General features: G+C 39.4%; 2 protein-coding genes and 1 long non-coding RNA gene across 8 annotated transcripts in view; 1 reads left to right on the top strand and 2 right to left on the bottom strand.

Annotated features, from left to right (window-relative positions):
• Positions 1 to 2,435, top strand: part of LOC309475255 — a 239,290-nt gene extending 236,855 nt beyond the window's left edge. Inside the window, exon 3 of the long non-coding RNA XR_014197583.1 lies at positions 1,580 to 2,435. This is a non-coding gene — a long non-coding RNA (uncharacterized lncRNA). The remainder of the gene's footprint in view (positions 1 to 1,579) is intronic.
• The window catches only part of LOC309475163 (NACHT, LRR and PYD domains-containing protein 3-like), a 28,064-nt gene extending 24,416 nt beyond the window's left edge, over positions 1 to 3,648 (bottom strand). The window contains exons 1-2 of the mRNA XM_082137814.1: positions 3,027 to 3,648; positions 2,449 to 2,607 (exon numbers count right to left, since the gene is read on the bottom strand). Of these exons, the coding sequence (XP_081993940.1) occupies positions 2,449 to 2,607; positions 3,027 to 3,139 (272 nt within the window). The 5' untranslated portion in view covers positions 3,140 to 3,648. The remainder of the gene's footprint in view (positions 1 to 2,448; positions 2,608 to 3,026) is intronic.
• The window catches only part of LOC309475151 (uncharacterized protein), a 343,736-nt gene that overhangs the window by 28,909 nt on the left and 292,053 nt on the right, over positions 1 to 22,774 (bottom strand). For 5 of the 6 annotated variants that reach the window (XM_082137781.1, XM_082137780.1, XM_082137783.1 and 2 more), the window contains 2 exons: positions 21,418 to 21,464; positions 19,080 to 21,226 (listed from right to left, as the gene is read on the bottom strand). In XM_082137781.1, coding sequence (XP_081993907.1) covers positions 20,652 to 21,226; positions 21,418 to 21,464 — 622 coding nt within the window. In that variant the 3' untranslated portion in view covers positions 19,080 to 20,651. Of the gene's footprint in view, positions 1 to 19,079; positions 21,227 to 21,417; positions 21,465 to 22,774 lie in introns of those variants that run through there. The other variant, XM_082137779.1, reaches the window with a different exon arrangement.

The raw sequence follows: 22,774 nt of genomic DNA, 5'->3' as shown, positions 1-22,774 counted from the left end.
TTTTAAGACGCATATCCAAATCTGCCTGTCGGTTATGTGCTTTATCTTGAGCTTCCATCTGTAAACGAGCTAAACGCACTTTTAACTTCGTATCTTCTTTAGTCGAGGGGGAGACAGGTGAAAATGGTTCAAACGGCGATAAACCGGTCCGCCTCTCAGTTCCAAACACAGAATCAGTAACCTCACTTCGCGCACTGTCTTGATCCGTTAAATTACGATCAGGAGGACCACCTTCCGCACCATCTAACTCGTCTGACACAGGCCCTACTAATAACTTCAATTCCACTAGACGATTCCACACAACAGTTTTAATTTCCCTCTTAAGAGCCTGTCTCACTACCGGAATCTGAAAATGACCCGCAATGGATAATAAATCATCCTTTCTGCATTTCTCAAACTGCTCTAAAGTTGGACTCTCAACAAAAGATTGTAAATTAAACGAAGTCATGATTATTATGCCTATCCAGTACACTATATTCCACGACATGAACGATACAAACTTACAAATTCAAACAATCCATGACCTGTACCATTACAAAATTTTCCAGTACATGAACAATATTTATTTCATCGGGAGAAGTTATAAATAATTATCCCGGACGAGCCCCCATTAATGTTACAACCTTATTTAATATCTAGAGGGATTAAGGAATGTAACATTAAAATAATGAGCGTGTACTGGAAAACATCAAACACATCACCCGATTGAGTTTTCTTAGGGAAGTGATTTATTACAATGAGTCTCAACATGAGAAGGACACCTCAAAGTAATTAGTTATATTATAATAAAGAAAGGTAAAGAGAAAAGAACTAGATTTGTGCCAAATCAAAAAACTAAATAAAACCAAAAACCAGTCTCACTAAAAAAACAACAACGTAATCTGACTAGATCAACGTCCAGCAAGAACCAAACAAAACATCTTCAGCGTCAAAAAGACGCCCTAAATAAACTATTCTTACTAACAAAACAAAACTTACAAGGAGTGGCACAAATCACTAAACTGGTGTTCTAAACACAAATTGATCTCTCAGTGTGGCATATGTATATCACGTGATATCTAAGCTGTTCTTTTCTCTTTCCCCATTTAACAGTAGATCAAACCACCAGACAGAATAAATGGTGATACTCACAAGGAAAAAAACAGCGCAAATGAGCCTCACTTACGGAGGTCTCATTACTGAGTTATCAAAGAACACATCAATCCAATTAATGGTACAGGTCAGGCAAAACTAACAAGCGAGAGCTCTAGCGTGCACAAAGTCATCTCCCGCCTCCAACACAGGTGCGCTCTTTATAGGCACATGGCGCGCCCTCATTGGTGTAGCCGCGTTGAATCATCATCCAACAGCAATGATGACGATGACATCGCCCGGATGATTGACAGATGGATAAGCCAATCAGGTAGCCGCATCATCCTGCTGACAGTGATAGTGAAAGAAAAGAAAGAGCGTACGGGAGGGAAAAAACAACAACAACAACAGCTCCAAACAGATGACAGTATAAGACGTAACATACACAAACAGGAGTATTACAGGATTTCTTTCTTACAGAGATTAACTTTATCTTCAAATCAACGAGGCCTACAATCAATCAGTTTTTAAAAAATCTATACTAATTAAAATAAATCAAGTTGACAAAACTTGTTACCTGGCTGTCACTAATGAAGGCAGGTCAAGAACACATGGATGCTGCTCGACTTGTGTGTGTTAACTGTGTTGCTGTCACTGTGTCTCATTGTGAAGGCTGCGCCCTCAGGAGGACACATTTGCAAAAAGGCCTAAAGAGCAGATGCTTGAGCACCAGTTGAGGTCTATCAGTGCATATGCCTGGCATTAGCCAAAGCAGTTTTAATAATTGTATCTAAAATATTCTGTTGTATAAATATTTATACCTAATATTGCATGTTCGTAATAGACAACACATCCACTCAATTGTATGTATAATACCCATATTGTCATTAAATATTATGGGTTCAGCTCAATAAGTTAAGCTCAAACAACAGTACTAGTGGCATAATGTTGATAACCTCAAAAATCAATTTCAAATGCTCCCTCCTTTTCTTTACAAAAGCCAAAAATTAAAAAAAAAAGTTGCTTACTAAACTTTTCTCTGTAATGTTATATAAAATCTTATTTGCAAACACAATACAACGCCTAAAAAACAAATATGACTATAAATGATGATTTAGACAGCTAAGGTTTAACCAGAATTGATGTGTGTGTGTGTGTGTGTGTGTGTGTGTGTGTGTGTGTGTGTGTGTGTGTGTGTGTGTGTGTGTGTGTGTGTTTAAATAAGCTACCAGGAGTAACATTTGTAATAAAAACACAAAATTGGGCCTCCTCTCTTTCTCCTAGAGATACAGAGAGAAGACAAAGCAATCGTTTTGTTTCTTAGCACTATCTGATGTTTCAGGTTCTTGTCTCAAATACTGGACAAAATAATCTCACATGGGTTCAGAGGTCACAGCTCCACTTCTGAAATGTATGGGTGGATCCATTGAGTTTGTAGACTTTATAGACACGCTGCTGGGACATGGTGCATCATCCTCTTCTCTCCTCTCTTTAGCAGGAGAGTTCTCCTCTGTATCCATTATTACAGATGCTTTCCTGAAAACATTAAACACAGTACAAGGAAAATTATTTTTATGAGGTTATGCATAAACTGTGTTAATTAAGTCACCTTTACTGAGGCAGTAATCCTATATCGGTCGGGCTCTAGTATTATACATTTTATACTTTATTTTAATGTAGTATTATACATTTATTTGTTATATACCTTCAAGAAAGAGTAGCTTAAATGGTATGTATGTATTTTTCAGGAAATGGCAACGTTGTCTGCTGCAGAAAAGAAGCGACGCTACACTCTTCTGCATAATGGTAACCACAAAATTACAGAAAGTCCTCTAACCCTCTATGGTACGGTGTTGCCTCCAGGCAACATAGTCTATTTTAGCTTTTTTTAATAAAAACATAATAAAATGTAATTGTTCAATGCTCTCTAAGGGGAGGGGAACTCAAATACTAACCAAAGAAAATGCAAAAGAGTGGTCACATGACCCACAGGGGTCCATTTTGTTCCCTCTTTCAACACACGTGCACATGTCACATGGCTCCATATTTTCTCCACTGAAAAGGGCATTTTTCACTAATTTCTGTCCAAATAATCAGCCACAAAAAATCAGAGTCACCTTCATTGGTAAGTAAAGAAGTATTTTCAAAAAACTTTACATTATATATCATCAAATTTATCATAGGAAATTACATAAAACTGCTTGTTGCCTCGAGGCAACATTGTACCATAATGGAATCACATAAGGCCATGCCAGGCATACTACGTATGAATACAATTATATTTTATTTGTAAGGAAAAGAGTTTGAATTATCTAAATGTATCTGTATTTTTGCAAACTGAAAACTTGGCATGGTTCGACGGGACATTTGGCCACTATAGTGGGTAATCGGACAAATAGTGGGTTCGTGGGAAAGGGGCGTGGCTTGGGAGTGGTCAGCGGGGGTCGATGGGGTATTTGGCCTCTATAGTGGGTAATCGGACAAATAGTGGGTTTGTGGGACAGGGGCGTGGCTTGGGACTGGTCAGGGGGGTCAACGGGACATGTGCCTACTATAGTGGGCAATCGGACAAATGGGTTAGTGCAGGGGTCGGCAACCCGCGGCTCTAGAGCCGCATGCGGCTCTTAAGCGCCGCCCTAGTGGCTCCCTGGAGCTTTTTGAAAAATATGAAAATGGAAAAAATATTTTTTGTTTTAATATAATTTCTGTAGGAGGAAAAACCTGACAAACATTCTTAACCCTTTCGCACCTGCGATCGCATCGGTGTGATCAGAACAGTCAGTGCATGACTGATCAACTGCTAAATTCAAATGTGCTCTCGCGCGTTGGCTGGCGCTGAGCCAGAGACAGGCGCGCTCAGAGCTGTCATATATCACAACTTTTCAGTGTTTTCAATCACATAATGTTTATTTTAGGTTTCAGACATATAACGTTAAGTACTAAAAAAACAATACATTTAGAGTTTGTAAAATACACACTGATGTTAAAGGAAGAGGCAATAATCCTTTCCATTATAATTAGACACGTTTTATTCATATCAGATACACATTGTGTAAGTAACTTTAAAGTTTACTCTATTCTTCTCCCAGTTCACCAACCACTTACTTTGATGTGTTTCGGGAGAAGTGGATGAATTCACGTGTTGTAAATCCAACAGATCCGATTCTCTGAACTGCGTCTGCGGCCATCGCGCATACAGCTCAACTAACGCGATCGTTATGGTGTTTAAACAACAAAATACTTCCACTTGCATATATTTGACAATCGGAATATCAGATATTTCATGCCATATCTAACAAATTTGTGAAAATTTTGAATAAAAAAGGAAAAATGACATAAAAGCAGATCATCATTCATTCAGCTCTGTTGTTGCTGCGGTGTGTCACGTGACACGAAATGACGCGTCACCTTGGAAACCATAAAGTGACACATTCTAAATAACGGTCGCCTTGAAAAACTTTTACAAATATTTTAAACTTACGTGTGAAAGGTTTAAAGTTTTTCCACGTTGTAAAAATAATACACAAATAAATAAAACGTAATACATTAAAATTATAATGGAAGTTAAACTTAAAGCACCATCGTACAGCAGAGTAGTCACGTGGTGCGTCATTCTCTCCAGGATGCGCTGCAGGGAAAATAAACATTTAATCATGAATGCTCATTATGTATTTGTAGGCTACTTATCATTTTGATACTAGGGGGCTAATAAAGCTAACATAGACACTTACAGCATGTGATGCCTTCATTATAAGGCTTATATAAGGCTTTTAATTTTTTGCGGCTCCAGACAGATTTTTTATTTTTTTTCGGGTCCAATATGGCTCTTTAAACATTTTGGGTTGCCGACCCCTGGGTTAGTGGGACAGGGGCATGGCTTGGAGCCGGTCAGGGTGAACAGGACATTTGGCCACTATAGTGGGCAATTGGACAAATAGCGGGTCCATGGGACGGGGGCATGGCCTGGGACAAGTCAGGGAGGGTCAACGGGACATTTGGCCACTACAGTGGGCAATCGGACAAATAGTGGGTTAGTGGGATGGGGGCGTGGCTTGGGACAAGTCAGGGAGGGTCAACGGGACATTTTGCTACTACAGTGGGCAATCGGACAAATAGTGGGTTAGTGGGACGGGGGCGTGGCTTGAGACCGGCGGTGGGGTCAACAGGACATTTGTCTACTATAGTGGGCAATCGGACAAATAGAGGGTTAGTGGGACTTGTAGGGGTCTCGTATTTCGGGGGGTTCCCGACGGGCCCCTGGAGGACCCCACACGGGTCATTAGGTCAGCCGGGGAGGTCTTCCAAATGTTTGATCTTGCTGTTGTTGAGGCCTGGCCTTCATATTAGGATAATGTTATAGTGATTGTAAATGTTTTACCTTGACACAGCATGTTTTGATGTTTTTTAATGTTTTGATATGATAACTTGATGATATAATGGTTTGTAGTACTTGCGTTCCACGATGGAGACTTCTCCTCTGTATCCATTATTACAGATGCTTTCCTGAAAACATTAAACACAGTACAAGGAAAATTATTTTTATGAGGTTATGCATAAACTGTGTTAATTAAGTCACCTTTACTGAGGCAGATGCAAAAGCATAGTTTTTAGTGACACTATCTGCATGTTTAACCCTCATGTTGAGTTCACATAGTTTTGACACGGAGAGGATTTTCTTTTTCCCGTTATCGCATTAGACTTTACTCACCCAGGCTATAACTACATCCCCAAAAATTTAGAATTTCTGTGATTTTTTTGTGATTTTTTCCCCCACCTTGTTATAATAATAATAACCAGCCTAAAAATTGCTTATAAATCGTACTCGGTTACTAACGTAACCTCGGTTCTCTCTAGAAGAGGGAACGAGTACTGCGTAAGATATCTTACGCTAGGGGAAAATCCTTTTCCGCGAGATATTGAAGCCAAAAATTATCCTTAATTTTGTAATAATGCAAAACGCGTTGCAGCAGCAATGCAGACATAGGCGAGACAGCTCGCGCGCCTATTGGCTTCTCTGCGGCAACTGCAGCAGCCTATCGAGCGAGGCCTGGCGTGACGTCAGACCCAATCAGGGCACTTCGCGCCCGCTGCGTCACGTCCCGCCGAAATGGGCGTGGTCTAGGCCTATAAATATCGCTCGCAGGCAGCTATTATCTGGTTTTTCATCATCGAAGCAACCAGAGCGTGTGCATGCACGGCAAGATACGCAGTACTCGTTCCCTCTTCTAGAGAGAACCGAGGTTACGTTAGTAACCGAGTACGTTCTCTTACGAGAGGTCTCTCGTACTGCGTAAGATATCTTACGCTAGGGGACCCAATGTAAAACGCCGTGCATGCTGAGATCTGACACCAAAGACCCAAGGGCGAAAGCCCGGGGTACATATAGTGCACAATCACTCAGGGAACTCACAGGGAGTCCGGGAAGAGGGAGGGGTGCAGCCTCACTCTTCCACATATAGCAGCGTCGATGGGACGCGAATTTCATCATACAGACAGGGCGGGGTACGGCCTGAACTGATGGGGAAATGTGGGTCTTACACAGTTTGCCCAGCTTTATACTGTCGAACATTGAGCTGTGCTCAGCAGACGCAGCATTCTGAGCTGATCGCATCGTTGGCTGCAAAATACACATCTGCAGTCGCCTTTTCAGGGAACTGACAGAGCGAGCATTGACGGCATAATTTTATCTGCCGGTAGACCCGGGGATCGAACGCGGGTCTCTCGCGTGCAAAACCTGAGTGTCTGCCACTGGGCCACAGGGGGAGACACATTATAACACAGTTAGCGCGAGTATTATAAGAGAGCGTCAACGTGCTGGCGTTTGTTTGCAGGCATGCGTGTATTACAACAGGCTTGCTCACTGCAATACTGACATTTCCAGTCGCCCGAACTTCAGAGGGGAATGAGAAATGTACGAGAAAGAGGAGGTCGGTCCGTCCGCGGGGGGACCAGAAACGCTCTTTTCTCCTTTCGCCAGTGACGCACGGAAACCATAGAAACGGTGTTTGGGTGCAGGCGAGCGGGTTGTGCAACGCGCTCGTTGGCTGCAAAATGCACATCTGCAGTCGCTTTTCAGGGAACTGACAGAGCGAAGCATTGGCGGCATAATTTTAACTGCCGCTAGACCGGGATTCGAACTCCGGTCTCTCGTGAGGAAAACCAATGATTCCGCCACTGAGCCACAGGGGGGATCACAAAGGCTTTCGGATGCACGAGCATATAACAGCGTCACATGCTTTCTTCGGCGTATGCTTGCAGGCGCGCTTGTATTAAAACAGGCTCGCCTGCTGCAATATTGATATTTCCAGTCGCATGATCAGGGAACTGGGAAATGTATGAGAAATTGAAGGTCAGTCCATCCTCGGAGGGACTAAAAACACACCTTTCTCCTTTCGCCGGTGAGTGACGCATGAATGGGGCGCAGAGGCAGGGTAGCTTTCTTATAACGTAAAGAAAAACGAACCCCGACCGTCCGCTTCCAGCCTCCCTTGTGAGCGGCGCAGTTTGCGCGGCTTGAACAGAGGGAGAGAGAAAGCTAGCCCCGTGACCGCCCGCTCCTGACATCCTCTGTGAGCGGCGCGGTGTGCGCGGCTCGAACAGAGGGAGAACAGGTATCGTCCCCCAAGCAGGCAAGGCAAGCGGGCGAACCGGCAAGCTTTGCGGGTTGGGGGTGGGGGGGCGGAGGAGCAGTCTCGGAGAAGGATGCCAGGTGAGTCCTCAGAGTCACCATAGGCAGTAACTAGCTCGCAGTGAGGGCAGTCGCCGTCAGCGAGCGCGAGAGCTGCGTGATCAGGAAAAGGGGCGTCTTGAAAAAGACGCCCAGCTCTTTTAGTGCAATGGGAGTGTGTGTCGCGGCGGCGAGCACACACACATACATAAACACAGTAGCAGAGAAAGGATATAACGCCGGATAGCGCAGCAGGAAGGCAAGGAAGGCGGCGCGGCCAGCGACTTCAGTGACTCGTCCCGCTGAAGGTGCTCTCTCTCAGACGGCGCGGCTTCTAATCCAGCTCCAGCGATGCGTGTGCTTCGCTTGAAGGATGAAAAATCAGATAATAGCTGCCTGCGAGCGATATTTATAGGCCTAGACCACGCCCATTTCGGCGGGACGTGACGCAGCGGGCGCGAAGTGCCCTGATTGGGTCTGACTTCACGCCAGGCCTCGCTCGATAGGCTGCTGCAGTTGCCGCAGAGCAGCCAATAGGCGCGCGAGCTGTCTCGCCTATGTCTGCATTGCTGCTGCAACGCGTTTTGCATTATTACAAAATTAAGGATAATTTTTGGCTTCAATATCTCGCGGAAAAGGATTTTCCCCTAGCGTAAGATATCTTACGCAGTACGAGAGACCTCTCGTAAGAGAACTCTTCTTACTCTATATTATCACTAAATATAGGATTCTTTTTTTTGTCAACTTTTTTTCTTTCAATTAGCACATGTTTTGTATTTCTTTTTGGATCTGATTGATCTTAGGCCTTCTTTATCTGAGCTTATGCTCCTCAATTTCTGCAAAAAAAACAAAAAACATTTGTGGGTAATTTTGGCAATATTGAAAATACGCAGGATTCGCAAAACGCTTGCTCTAGAAAGATGGGTCAGTACCCAGCTTATTTGGACCAACTTGCTCCTCAGAATCACAATCTGTAAGTATGACTAATTACTGATATATATATATATATATATATATATTTTTTTTTTTTTTTTTTTTTACCAGGTGTTCAAATTACTTAGTTTTGTGTTTTATATTGTGTAGGTCTCCTGCTAACTGGCTAACTCGTGTTATTACTGTCTTACTGAAATACTTCTGCTAATCAGCTGTGGGCCACTATTACCTAAAACTGTGTCTATTAATGCAGATTGTCGTTCTCACTACTTTTAGTAAAGATAAAGGATGGAGCTTAATTTGTTTTTATAAAACGGATAGTTCCAGTCCTTGATTCTGATTGGTTGAGCCGCGTTCGAAGCCGTTGTAAAGTACTCAACAAACACACACCTGTGACCGCATTACATTAGTATTACTGCGCAACTGCCGTTTGTGATTCTTTGTTGCTGCATGTGTTGCAACCTCTTTAAGCATGCTTTTTTAAGTTAAAAATATATATATATATCGGCCGATATATCGGATTTTTAAATCACCAAATATTTGTATCGGTATCGGCCTTAAAAATCCTATATCGGTCGGGCTCTAGTATTATACATATATTTGTTATACCTTCAAGAAAGAGTAGCTTAAATGGTATGTACGTATTTTTCAGGAAATGACACCGTTGTCTGCTGCAGAAAAGAAGCGACGCTACACTCTTCAACATAATGGTAACCACAAAATTCAAAAACATTACAGAAAGTCCTCTAAGTTTCTAACATAACTGAATATTAAACACTAACATTAACAAACAACATCTTTCCATTTACAGAAAAACACATAAAATAACACTTTAATCCCTAAATTTACCCTCCTAATTCAGTCCCATGCAAAGCATGCTGGGAACTACAGATCCACTGCCCAGTTAGTTGTCAACAAAAATGATTCATGTAGTTTTCACACAAATTAATTAAGTAAACTTCAGTTTTAAATATATTAGGTTGATTGAACACAATTAAATTAAGTTGTGACAAAATATTAAACAATCGTGCTACTTTAGCTTATTTTAATTCATTAAATTTAACTGCCTTAGAAGTCAGTTTTCTATACATACATATATATGCACTAACATGTGTATAGCATTTATGTACAAATAAAAAAGTTCCTGTGCAAAACTAAACTTGTAGTTAGGCACTGGTTTGGTATAAAAAAAGTCCTTTTCATGCTGTGCAGGGCCCCACCACCCCTCTCGAATCAATGTAAATGGTACGACCCGCAGTTCAGGTGCTTCTGCTGCGGACCCAGTGTTGCCAGATGTACGATAATTATCATATTTGTACGATAATTTTGACCACTGTACGATCAATAATGAAAAAAATCCCATAATGTACGATAATTTCAGAGTTTTCAGTCGTTCGTCCAAACCGGTCCAAACACACACCTCTCTCTGACCCCGAATCATTTCGCAGGCTCGCCTGACTGCACGCAAGCACGTATACACACCGATACACACACACACAAGGCACCACACGGTGTCGCCCGCACGTCAACACTACACTACAGTTTTGCCGAAGAAGACAGTTCAGTTTGGTTTAGACAGAGCCCGTCTACGGAGAGCCTGTCCACTCCCTATTAAGCCCTATTGTACCGAATTTTGGTTGTAGTACCACCAGAGTTCCACTGGGGGCGCTTGCCATGAGTGCAAAATGAGAAATCTCAGATGTGATTGTAGATTTTGCAAGTTCAACATGGGTTTTAGGTCGAAAGTTGAATGAACGAGTACTTATGTCGTTTTGATTTCTTACAGGTTGAGTTGTTGTTGCCCATAACACGCTAGCATTCTGCTAATGACGTCAGCATTCTGACGTCACTGACATTTTGAAAGACTTTTTTAAAGCAAATAAGTGACTCTAAAAAATCTAACACCCAGCAATGTGTAATTTCTTTGCATCTCCTTTCGAATACAACATTCAAATTACTAGACAAAAAATTATATCCTGAGAAAAGTGGATTTTGAGGGGTATACCGCCATTGACCTCCATTCATTCTGCACTCGTCCTGTGAGCGCCCTCATATGGAATCAGAGTGGAACTGCAACCAGTTCAAAAGCCGGAAGTGTAGTGAGAGTGAAACTTCTCGCCATATTAGACATTCTCTGGTTTAGATCTTTCTTATACTGTCTATGGTTTAGATCAGTTTAACAAAACGAAGCAGTAAAGTGCTAAAAAAAAAAAAAGTCTAGTTCAAAATGTGGACTGTCGGCATATCTTTTGCACTTTGGCAAAAAAAAAGTTAAGTAGCCAGACTTCCTCCAGTTAGTGTGAGCGTATACACAGCTTGTTTAAATTGGCTGTAAAATTATTTGGAAAATAAAATTGTTGGAAAATAGCTATATTTTATGCGTTTGGTTCGTATACGATATTTTTTCTCAAAAAACGATCATTTTGAGGTTTTGGTACGATACTTCGACATTTCTAATCTGGCAACACTGTGCGGACCTGCGGTCGGTGAATCAGTTGATGAGACAGGAGCTGGAGTGAGCCATAATAGGAACTAGGAAGACAGGGGAAGAGTCATGTCTTTCCTTAAGAAAGGAAAATCAGGGGCTCAGAAACGAAAAGAAAAGAAGATTAAAGAGAGAAAGGCAAATGAGGGCAAGCAGTTGCTCACTCAGTTTTTTTAAAAGAAAGGTGAGCTCCAAATGCATCATCGAGCATTGACATTGTTTTAACATAAATATCTACTCCAGGTAGAATAGCATACATTTATGTTCGTACTCTATTTGAATTATATATCAATACTTTATAGTATCACAACCTACATAGCGAGCAAACAATGTTTCTGGGTAAATAACGGAGTGAGAAGCAGACGGAGGCGGAGCTGGGAGCTCAACACACTGCCACTCCAGGCAGATGCGCAGCTTGTCTCCTCTTCTGCTGCAGTTCTCCCCAGAGTCAGAAGTTTACATGAAAACACTGTATATTTCCCTCCATTGTCAAAATCTAACACCCGCGAAAACACAGGTCGTTAGCGCCTATTTTACCGCAATGTTATGCAAATTAGCTTGCGCACGCTCTTACATTAAGAACAGGATTGTTCTCAGTTTAATGCACATCTTAATGATTGAAAATTACTTATTTTAAAAACGTAATTCAAAGACTGAATGTCTAGTTTGGCGGTTAGTGTACCCTGTGATTCTATAATCTGCATTTATTTTAAACAGACAAATAATCATCAATTAACTTGTACTTTTGACAATAAAACAAAAATATATTAATCAGAGTGTGGCTTATTTTGTTTACATTTTAAGTGTTTTTATGATAAAAATGGAATACCCCACCCATTGGTATCACTATGGTATTTGGTACGGGGGCCCAGCAAGATGGTTTGTACCCAGGGCCCAAAATTTGGTGCTACGCCCCTGACTGTCCAGAAGAAAATGGTCAAATAAAAGAATAGAATGAGCAACCATGAGTAAACAATGAGGAACCAAAGAAACAAACTTCAAGGTAAGAGATCATACATAATATAAGATATTAAAATAAAATAAGCAAAATCACAAACTGTTTGATTGCATTTAATTTAAATGTATTGTCAGTATTGGGCTCGTAGATCACGTAGGTCGGGTACTTTTTACTGCGTGTGTGTGTGGATGAAAAACCTTGAAATGGCCTCTTCATTCTAATGAACCAAAATAAATCAACAGATCACCTGAACGCCTGTTTTTAAGGCGGATGAACTCCGCGGTTTCCCCCCTGGAAGCGGTTGATAGTCTTGTAGTCTCCCCGGTCCCGTTATCTGCAGAGGTGCGGCGCGCTTCTCTCCTCGGTGACCGTGAGGATATTGAGTGCTGCCTGGTCCAGAGTTTCTCGGTTCTCAGAAATCAGTCACATACACGAATAAACTAAACTAAAATTAATGTTTGTAGTCAATAACCAGTTATCCGTCTGGTTTATCGCTTTCAGTCACAAACAATAACGAAAGAAGCTATGCTGCGCATCTGAAGGAGGGGTATCATGAATATTCATTAGGAAAGTCAGGTCATCAGACCAATCAGGGATGACTTCCTCAATGAATATTCATGAGTCTTCCCCTACCATCCTGGGGAAAAAAATATCGCGAACGGGAGTGTTGATCAGAAGAGGCTTGTTTGAGATGAGCAAAATCTGCGCAGAACCGATCACCGGTGATCAGCGCGAGATGCATGCCGGTTAGAAATGTGTCCGAGTGCGGTCCGCCTGGCTCTGATGTCATGCTGACGTATGTCAAAAATCTCTCGCGAGCGCAAGGCGCACGTGTCGGATTCTGCAGTCGAGCGCAGTTGCTCTCCACCGACTGCGCTGATCAAAAGCACGATGGGAAACGACTTGCTGACGACACAGCTTAATGCTCATTGGTTTAAACAACTGTGATGTATTGTTCTCTTTTAAAATGTTTGATTTTAAAACTCTAATATCATGTTTTATGTGTATATGTTATGTGTGAATATTCCCAAACTATCTGACAGTGCGATCTCTTTGGGTTATGCAATTTAATTTTTATAAAAAAATAAAATAAATAAAAACACATATGTCTGTATTAAAGAAAAAAATATTGATAAACATATTTGGAATGGAATTAAATAAAAAGGACTTTGGGTGTCTTGTTCATTTTATTTATTTTCATATAAAAGCAACAGAACTTGAATTACATCCAGTTTATTAGCAACACTGCACGAGCGTGAATCCCGCGATATCCATCTTTGATCTCGCAATGGTCAGATCCACTACGAGAAGAGAGATCTGTCCGGCTTGCCTGCGCTTTTTGCACTCCTCCCCTCACTGCAGCCGCCTACTCTCGCATACATTTCAGGCGAGGCAAGGCGCATCTCAAACAAGCCTAAGATTTGGCAGAATGTAGGGGAAGACATTTTTTTATATATATAATAACCTTTATACTCGCTCCATCAGACATTTTTCTATAAAAAAAATTCATTAATTGTATATATATTTTCCTCAATGCTGTTCCAACGATGTTTTTTTAAAGTGAAGTTTAGTTTTAATGTTTCTAGTACTTCTTTTAATACCTTCATTTCCTTTTCATATAGCCTACATAACAATCAGTGGGGATTTCTTTAAGACTGAAAGGGAAGCTCGGCTTCCCCTATAATGTCAAAAAATTAATGGTCAAATATGTACTAATTGTGTTAACATTTTTATTGACTAAAAATGCGTTAGAACACGTTCATCTCAAAGACGAGTTCGTTCAGAATCAGTTACATATAGCAGGTCGGCTGACTCGATTTCCTCATACATTCCCGAAGCGTCACAGTGCATTTCCCTGTTGAAGCCCAGCGTCCATTAGGCTTGTTTGAGATGAGCAAAATCTGCGCAGAACCGATCACCGGTGATCAGCGCGAGATGCATGCCGGTTAGAAATGTGTCCGAGTGCGGTCCGCCTTGCTCTGATGTCATGCTGACCAAATCTCTCGCGACCGCAAGGCGCACGTGTCGGATTCTGCAGTCGAGGGCAGTTGCTCTCCACCGACTGCGCTGATCAAAAGCACGATGGGAAACGACTTGCTGACGACACAGCTTAAATGCTCATTGGTTTAAACAACTGTGATGTATTGTTCTCTTTTAAAATGTTTGATTTTAAAACTCCAATATCATGTTTTATGTATGTGTGAATATTCCCAAACTATCTGACAGTGCGATCTCTTTGGGTCATGCTATTTAATTTTTATAAAAAAAATAAAAACACATGTCTGTATTAAAGAAAAAAATATTGATAAACATGTATTTGGAATGGAATTAAATAACAAGTAGGCTACTTTGGGTGTCTTGTTCATTTTATTTGATTTCATATAAAAGCAACAGAACTTGAATTACATCCAGTTTATTAGCAACACTGTGCACGAGCGTGAATCCCGCGATATCCATCTTTGATCTCGCAAGTGTCAGATCCACTACGAGAAGAGAGATCTGTCCGGCTTGCCTGCGCTTTTTTCACTCCTCCTCTCACTGCAGCGCCTACTCTCGCATACATTTCAGGCGAGGCAAGGCGCATCTCAAACAAGCCTATTGACTTCTATGGGGCTGCTTTGAACAGTTTTTTTCAGTGCTTCGAAACTACACGGTCATTGGATAAATGCTGCGATTATGTCCCGCCCACGGACGCTCAGCGTCTCTGGGGCAGAGCCATAGAATGAGGAGTGGGCTGGCCTGGACTCCGGGCTTCTGCGTGATGATTGGAGGGTCTGTCGAAAGGCTGCGTCTCCTTTTGCTTGACAGCAATTTCATACAATAAAAAGTCGCTGATGCTGAAGCTGTTCTAGCTCAGTCCCATCGCGGATTTCTTTGCAAGTAAAGCCGAAAGACAAACTGCAGCAACCTATTTCATGGCATTTTGTCGAAATTGCTTGCCAATTTTCATAATACATTTCAAACAATTAAACATTTAAATCTTTATTATATTATTATTATTATCATTATTATTATATGTTATATTATTATTAGTAATGATTAAAAAATAATTATATAAAAAAATATATATATTAGTAGTAGTAGTATTATTATACTTTATTATATTATTATTTATACCTTTATTATATTATTACATTTATACAATTATACCTAACTCTGCTGGCCATAGAGAGGACACTGGTCAAGTCACTGGAAAATACACTATTGTACGACAGGGTCACAGAGCATTTTCTTGAAAAGGAACATAAAGCAGAATTTACGTATAAATATGGAACATTTTTATGATGTAGGCTGAAAATGAGCTTCCCCTCTTTGAAAGACCAGCAGTAGCCGACTGATAACAATCCATCATCACATGTTGGACAGATTCTGGTAGTTTGCAATGTAAACACATTCCATTTATATGTCTACATAGATGAAGTGTCTTGTTGAGCCGAGCCCTGTATATTCTATTCTGAGACGAGTGATAATCCTTTCTTCGCTTTTCTTTTTACTCATCTTCCTTTTCATGCCAACAGAGATTTGAATTTATTGTCAACAGCAGGTAGCATGTACAGTGCCATATCTCATATAACAAAAATATTTCACATGCCTCAACAAGAAGGAACAAGGGAGAAAAAAATAATAAAATAAAATAAAGAAATAAAAATAATTATAATAATAAAAAGACGAGAGGGTACATATAAGCATCAGTTTACAAACAGATATACATTATACATATACCAATTCCATAGGATATTACAATGCAATTTAAATACAGAAAATATACTTTGCAGGTCAGCACCATTCATTATTTTATTTTTTATATTATGTGAAAATGTTAAAGGAGGAACATATATAAATCGTTTTAATTGCTTTACTATTTTTAGATTTTGACATCACATCTACTTACATTTTTATCTACTTTTCAAGCACCATAAAAAGAGGTTTGCCTTTTGTAAACTTGCATTTATGAATGTGAAATTTACATAAAAATAAAATAACATTTATAATAAAACCAACATCCTTCCAAATCACATAAGATAAAGAAAATGTTTTTAAAATATTATCAGCAATGAAAACCTCCAGTATTATTCCAAAAATACTGGGTATATTGGCAAGACCAAAACAAATGAGAAATTGTTTCAATGGAGCATTCACAGAAAGAACATTTTAAATCAATATCAATTTTAAAGTTTTGTAGGAATACCTTTGTAGGATAAACTATGAATTATGAGATTTCCTTAACCTTATTTGTAAGGAGGAATTTTTGGGGTAATGACCAAACTTGAGTCCAATTTACATTATTAAAGAAACTGTTCCAGTAGAAAATAACATAAGGCGTAGAAATAATCTCTCTTAAAAACAAGGATCTAATTTTATAATTGTTAGGCTTTAACCCAGAGAAACAGAGAGTGCCGACAGAGGTATGTTCAGGTCTAGGAGGACAGACAGAGAGTGTATATACACTGCTTTTGATCTGTACACCTGCAGGTCCTTAGTAAGCTAGTACCTAATAAATAACTACTAGTATCTAATATATATGTACTAGTCACAATTGGAATACACTAGTCAGAACTGAATAGTTGATATCTGAATGACAGATCCCCATAGAAGTCAATGGCCAAAAAAAAAAAAAAAAAAAAGTTACTAGTAACAAAAGAATAGTTACTAGTCACTATTGAAATAAGTACAAGTATCTAATGAATAAGTACTAATATCTAATAAATAAGTACTAGTACCAATTTAATAGGCACTAGAATCTAATGAATAACTACTAGTATCTTTTAAAAAGGTAGTATCTAAAGAATAGGCACTAGTACCTAAAGAATAAGCACTAGTAGTTGTGTTCTCCAAATATTTTAAGTAAAGCTGCTGTTGTTCTGGGTTTCACCCTCTCTCCAATCAGAATTTGAATCATAAAACTTTTGCTGCTGAATTAATCAGTAATTGATCATTAATTGTTTCCTTCTCATTTATAGTGGCATCTCTCTCAGCAAGACTTGTAAAGCTGGAATGGGTGTCATCTTTACTGCTCCACAACACTGTCTCATAGCTTGAGCTTGTATTTTATTGAGTTTTCCACAAGGTAGGCTATATATACCATATGATATACCACACTACCATAATCAAATACAGACCGGATCAGTGCCACATTAATACAGTAGTCAACATTTGAAGTGGATCAAAACCTTTCATCAAAGTTATACATGAATTTTGAACAAAACCCGTTCTTGTCTTAGGACAGCTTTGATTAACATTTTTGATCCACTTCAAATGTTGACTACTGTAGATCTGTAGTTGACTACTGTATCTGACTACTGTAGCCAGCAGCCGTATCACCCTGTAGCCCAAGACTGGTTGCCCACTGAAGCTAAGCAGGGTTGAGCCTGGTCAGTACCTGGATGGGAGACTCCTGGGAAAACCAGGTTGCTGCAGGAAGAGGTGTTAGTGAGTCCAGCAGGGGGCGCTCACCCTGTGGTCTGTGTGGGTCCTAATGCCCCAGTATAGTGATGGGGACACTATACTATCAAAAAAAGCACCGTCCTGGATGAGACGTTAAACTGAGGTCCTGACTCTCTGTGGTCATAAAAAATCCCAGGATGTCCTTTGGAAAATAGTAGGGGTTTAACCCTGGCATCCTGGCCAAATTTGCCAATTGGCCTCTGTCCATCATGGCCTCCTAATCATCCCCATATATACTGATTGATGATTATACTTCATCACTCTGTCTCCTCTCCACCAATAATGTGTGGTGGGCGTTCTGGCACAATATGGCTGCTTCATCTAGGTGATGCTGCACATTGGTGGTGGTTGAGGAGATTCCCCCTTCTGTGTAAAGACCTTTGAGTGCAGAGAAAATTGCTATATAAAATGTAATGAATTATTATTATTATTATTGTTGTTTTTAATGAAGAAATATTTGCCCTCCACTTACACAAACATCTCATTATGTTTAACACCTTCTGACATTTCCCCACTATTTTGTTTATATGTTCATCCCATGTAAGTTTCGTATCAAAGTAAATACCTAAAAAATTAAAAACCGTCACCCTCTCCAACGATCTCATACATCTTCAGACTCACTTCTGGAACAATCCTTTTTCTTGAGAAAATTACTGTCTTAGTTTTCTCCACTGAGAATTTGAATCCCCAATTTATGCCCATTGTCTAATTGTTTCTTGCATCTTCCTATTAATATACAAAATATTCCTTCCTTTTTTCCAGAAAGCCCCGTCATCTGCAAAAAGAGATCTACCTATATCTTGCTGTACTTGATTAAAAACATCATTGATCATTATAGAAAAAAATAATGGACTTATTACACTCCCTTGTGTTTCCATTTTCTGGAATCTATTTGACACTTCATTCCCTATTCTTACCAGGATATTTCTGTTTGCCCTAAAATATTTTATCCAATTGTATATTCTTCCACCTATATTCATTATTTTTAGTTTTATCAAAAGTCCCTCTCTCCACATCATATCATAATCCTTCTCGACATCTGTAATAGCATATTCTTTATTTATCTGTGCTTTTCTAGTTTTATTTTCCAAACATACAATGGGATCCATTGTTCCTCTTCCTTTTCTAAAACCACTTTGATATTTAGATATTAATCCTCTCTTTTCCAATAAATATGTCAACCGTTCTGTAATCATCCTTTCCATAATTGTACAAACATTCAATGTAAGAGCTATTGGCCTATAATTAGAAGGTTTGAAGGGTCTTTTCCCTGCATTCTTAAAGGTATTATTATAACTTCTTTCCAAGCTTTCGGTAGTCTTCCTTCCTCCCACTCTCTATTATAACCTGTTGTCTAGTTACCCTTAATATACCATATCAGAGCGCCACCCAATGGACAGATATATAATTGCATGAAAATGGCTCATACAGGTCTAGTACCCAAAACTGTATTAACAGTCTTTTATCAGCCCAAGAGGCAGATGGAGGAAGCATGGAAGAGCAGAAAGCAGGAGACAAAGTAATGGTAAAATGATCAGAGTTTATTGAATAATCTTAGTTGTGTGTGTTTCAATGCTAAGACTTCGTCTGACCAGCACAAATACAACAAGTGTTATTATAACACAAGCAATAGTGGTGTAAATTACTGCTTCACAACATCATCCTGTGACGTTACACCCTTGAAATGGAGACATTCTCTGATCTCTTACTCATGAAGACAAATATCCCTTGAAACTAAAAACCTGTACAACTAAACAACAATGGAAAAATAATAAAATAACTGATCAATGAATGATTCAATAAAATGTGTAGGCCTATATAAATTGTTTAAATGATTATTATAAATGATTACGATTGAATTGAATAATAAAATGATTAGAAAAATGAATTGAGCATAAAAAAGAAAGAAAAGAAAACACAAATGTATGGTTGTGAAGAATCCTTGGATCCTTCACCTTTAAGAGTAAAAAGACCCTTTTCATTTGGCACAACTGTGGTTACACCAGCCCTACAGCGGCTGTATATGAAGACAACTACTGAAAATCTGCTGAAAATCATATAATGAGACACAAGCATTACATATAGCCCTGCGAGCAGGTTGTGTTCATGTGATTAAACTGTCATCATAACTGACAAAAAAAAACAAAAAAAAAAACAGGAATAGCATACAGTGGCCCCAGAAGGTTTTTGGACACTTAAGGGGGTTTTCACACCTGAAAGTCCACACCAAGGTCCAAACCAAAGTTCATGTTTTGATACATTGTATACATTCGGTTAGTTTTGGTTTGGTTTCACATTGCAATTATGCGAGCGCACTAAATAACTTTATATGACATACTTGCGTCCTGCCTTCTTTAAGTCACACTTAAAAAAAAAAAATCTCCATTTCATTGCATTAGATAGAAAATAACAGAAGTGCAATCAGCAAACAAAAGATGCTGGAGCTCTTCTTAGCAGTAACTTCACTTTTCAGAGACACCTTTTCATACATTTTTAAGCGATGCAGGGCCCGTTTACACCAGTCCTGGTATTAATACTGCCTTCACATGCTATCAGAATCAAACTTGTAAATACGAGTTTCAGTTAAAAATTTTACATGAAAGCCCTATAACTGGGAAGCTTGGAATAATTTTGATACCCATTGATACTTTGATACTTATTAGATGTCCATTAGATTGAAAGATCTGAAAAAGCACATACATTTGCTACCCATAGACCCTCCCCTTGAAGAAATCAGGACAGAAGTGGTTAAAAGTGGACAAAAGAGACGGATTAAAACACCAGGTGTAAAAGGGAATGTGTCTCCTATCTTAATACCAGGTGTAAACAGGGCCTACGTCTTCATGCCTTCATGCCATGTCCTAGCAGAACCTTAATCGATATAGTTAATTATATATTACATTATTACACACAATTTGACAGCCATAGATTTTTTTCTTCACTTTGGAGAACACCTATAAATGTTTTAATATCTAGAAACTTAAACCTCATTTTGTGAAATGTTTTGAAAAGGGTACGTGAGCTATATTTTTTTTAAACTGACACTTGTTTTGACGTTTTGTTATGTAACGTTTATACATTTTTAACAGAAATTATTCACCCTCTTGTTCAATATCACACAGAGACATTGAATTTTCATAAAGCACAAATCCTGCATAGAGGGGTTCAGTGAATGTGGTGTTGAATGTGTGTAAGTGTCTGAGTGCGTGTGTGTCAGTGATGCCGTAGAAGGACAGAATGCCGGCCGGCTCGTCCACATACACTCCTGCTCTGGTATAGGGAGGTGATGGGGCAGGTATGTGTGTTACCTTACCATCATGCCAGGCGATCAGAAACTCCCTAAAGAAGCTCAGATTCCAGGATTTATCATTGAATCCAAACACACAGTCAGTTCTTTTTCCTTTCCTTCTGATTCCTTTATATGCCACTGCCATATCACCCAACCCACTCCATTCAGCCTCCCAGTAACAGCGTCCAGTCAGACGCTCTTTACACAGAACCTGCGGACAGCCGTCATGTCTTATTTGATGATTTGACTCGGCGTCAAATCTCTCTGGATGATCAGGATGTGACATCGGTTCTGGATTATATACCAACTTTTTGTTGCCCTCTACAACAGAGAGACGATTGTGTACCGTGTTTGGATCCAGTGTGAGACGACAGAAATCTGGACACAAGAAAACAACATTAATAAGGCCACAAAATATGTTCAAGAATCAGACTGGCCTTGGATCTTTTCGGCTCCACATACATTTTTTTGACAGCATATACACAATCAAAACATTTAATATTTCAGACCTTATGCTGGTCTATTGTAAAATGGTGTCCTGTGAAGAAAAGGCATGTGTGTCGACCTACATTTTTGTAGTCCTCCTTTAATCATGGTCTCTCCTCCATGATCCAGACTGTCGAAGAAAAAAAAAAGCATAAATATTCTATTCATCTGACTCACCAAAAAGGAAGAAATAAGTCTTAAAAATACAACACAACAAATTTTCACTCATGTCTATGCTAATACATTTTTTCCTCTGATTCTGTGGCTCATGATGAGTCGATTGCATGATTGCAAGTGATGTTATTTTCTGTCAAGAATCTTTCCACCATTTTGATGGTTTGTCCATTTTTCGCCAACATTTCTGAAATCATATTCAGACTGTGCTAGCAAAGAGTTACAAAAAGAATCAAACAATACCAAATTGTCCCATGTTAGCCATTTTGGGCATTGGCCATTTTGAATTTTGTCATAAAATGCTGTATTTTATGAAAGCTTTAGCATATTGTTACGAAAGTTGATGTAAGAATTGAGAAATTAAGAAATGCCGGACAGTCTGTTTCAAGAGCGACCAGACCCTGAGAGGACAAAGGACCTCTCTGGAAATTACCATTTGAACTAGCCCTCGTGCACCATCGAGACGAAAGTCTCAGCTCAGAGTCATCCTAATCTACATCTCTTTCCCTCTCCCCTCACCCCCTCTCTCTCATGCTCAGATGATCACCTGAATTCACCCAAGAAAATGTATAGTTTAATGTGAATGATTACCACAGAGTATCTTTCATGTTTGGTATCATTTAAAATGTCACAGTGCGACTGGTACAAATGTCTCATTTCCAAATAAGTCAAACAAAAGGTAATAAGGTTTTTAAGAGTTTATAGATAAATGACATACAAGGAAGGTGATCTCCTGACAAATGGTCACACACCCCCAAAAGGTGCAACCTCTGAATGCAAATGTCTTTTGTTAGTACGTTTCCATGTGAAAGGTTTGTCTATATAATGAAATGCAGCAGGAAATTCGGGGCCTTTTCCGTACCTCAGATTAGCCCGTGAGGCTGAGAGAGTGAGACCTCTCAGCCTAACGTATTTCTTAATGTTGGGTCGCATCTCTTCTCTCTATTCCAGAGCATTTGATGTTTTGTATCGATTATCTTTGAATTGATTATGAAATTGGCATGATACATTTACCTGACATAATAAATTGTTACATTTGATTATTCTAACTGACTTTGACATTATTTTCATTAAAGAGTTAAAAGGAATAGTCAAACATTCGCTCATAATTACTGATCCACAGATATCATTAAAACCTTTTCATTTATGGAGTCAGATGAAATAACGAGAGAATACATATTCAAATGTATTACATTTAATAAAAAAATACTTTGCCTCGAGAAAAGACAGTAACACGTTAAGACCTTCCGCGTTGGTTGGATGCTG

The sequence above is a fragment of the Leuciscus leuciscus genome, assembly GCF_965113295.1.
Source record: "Leuciscus leuciscus genome assembly, chromosome: 15".
NCBI lineage: Eukaryota > Metazoa > Chordata > Actinopteri > Cypriniformes > Leuciscidae > Leuciscus > Leuciscus leuciscus.
The sequence above is the reverse complement of the archived record's forward strand: the minus strand, read 5'-3'. Positions and strand labels throughout refer to the sequence as shown.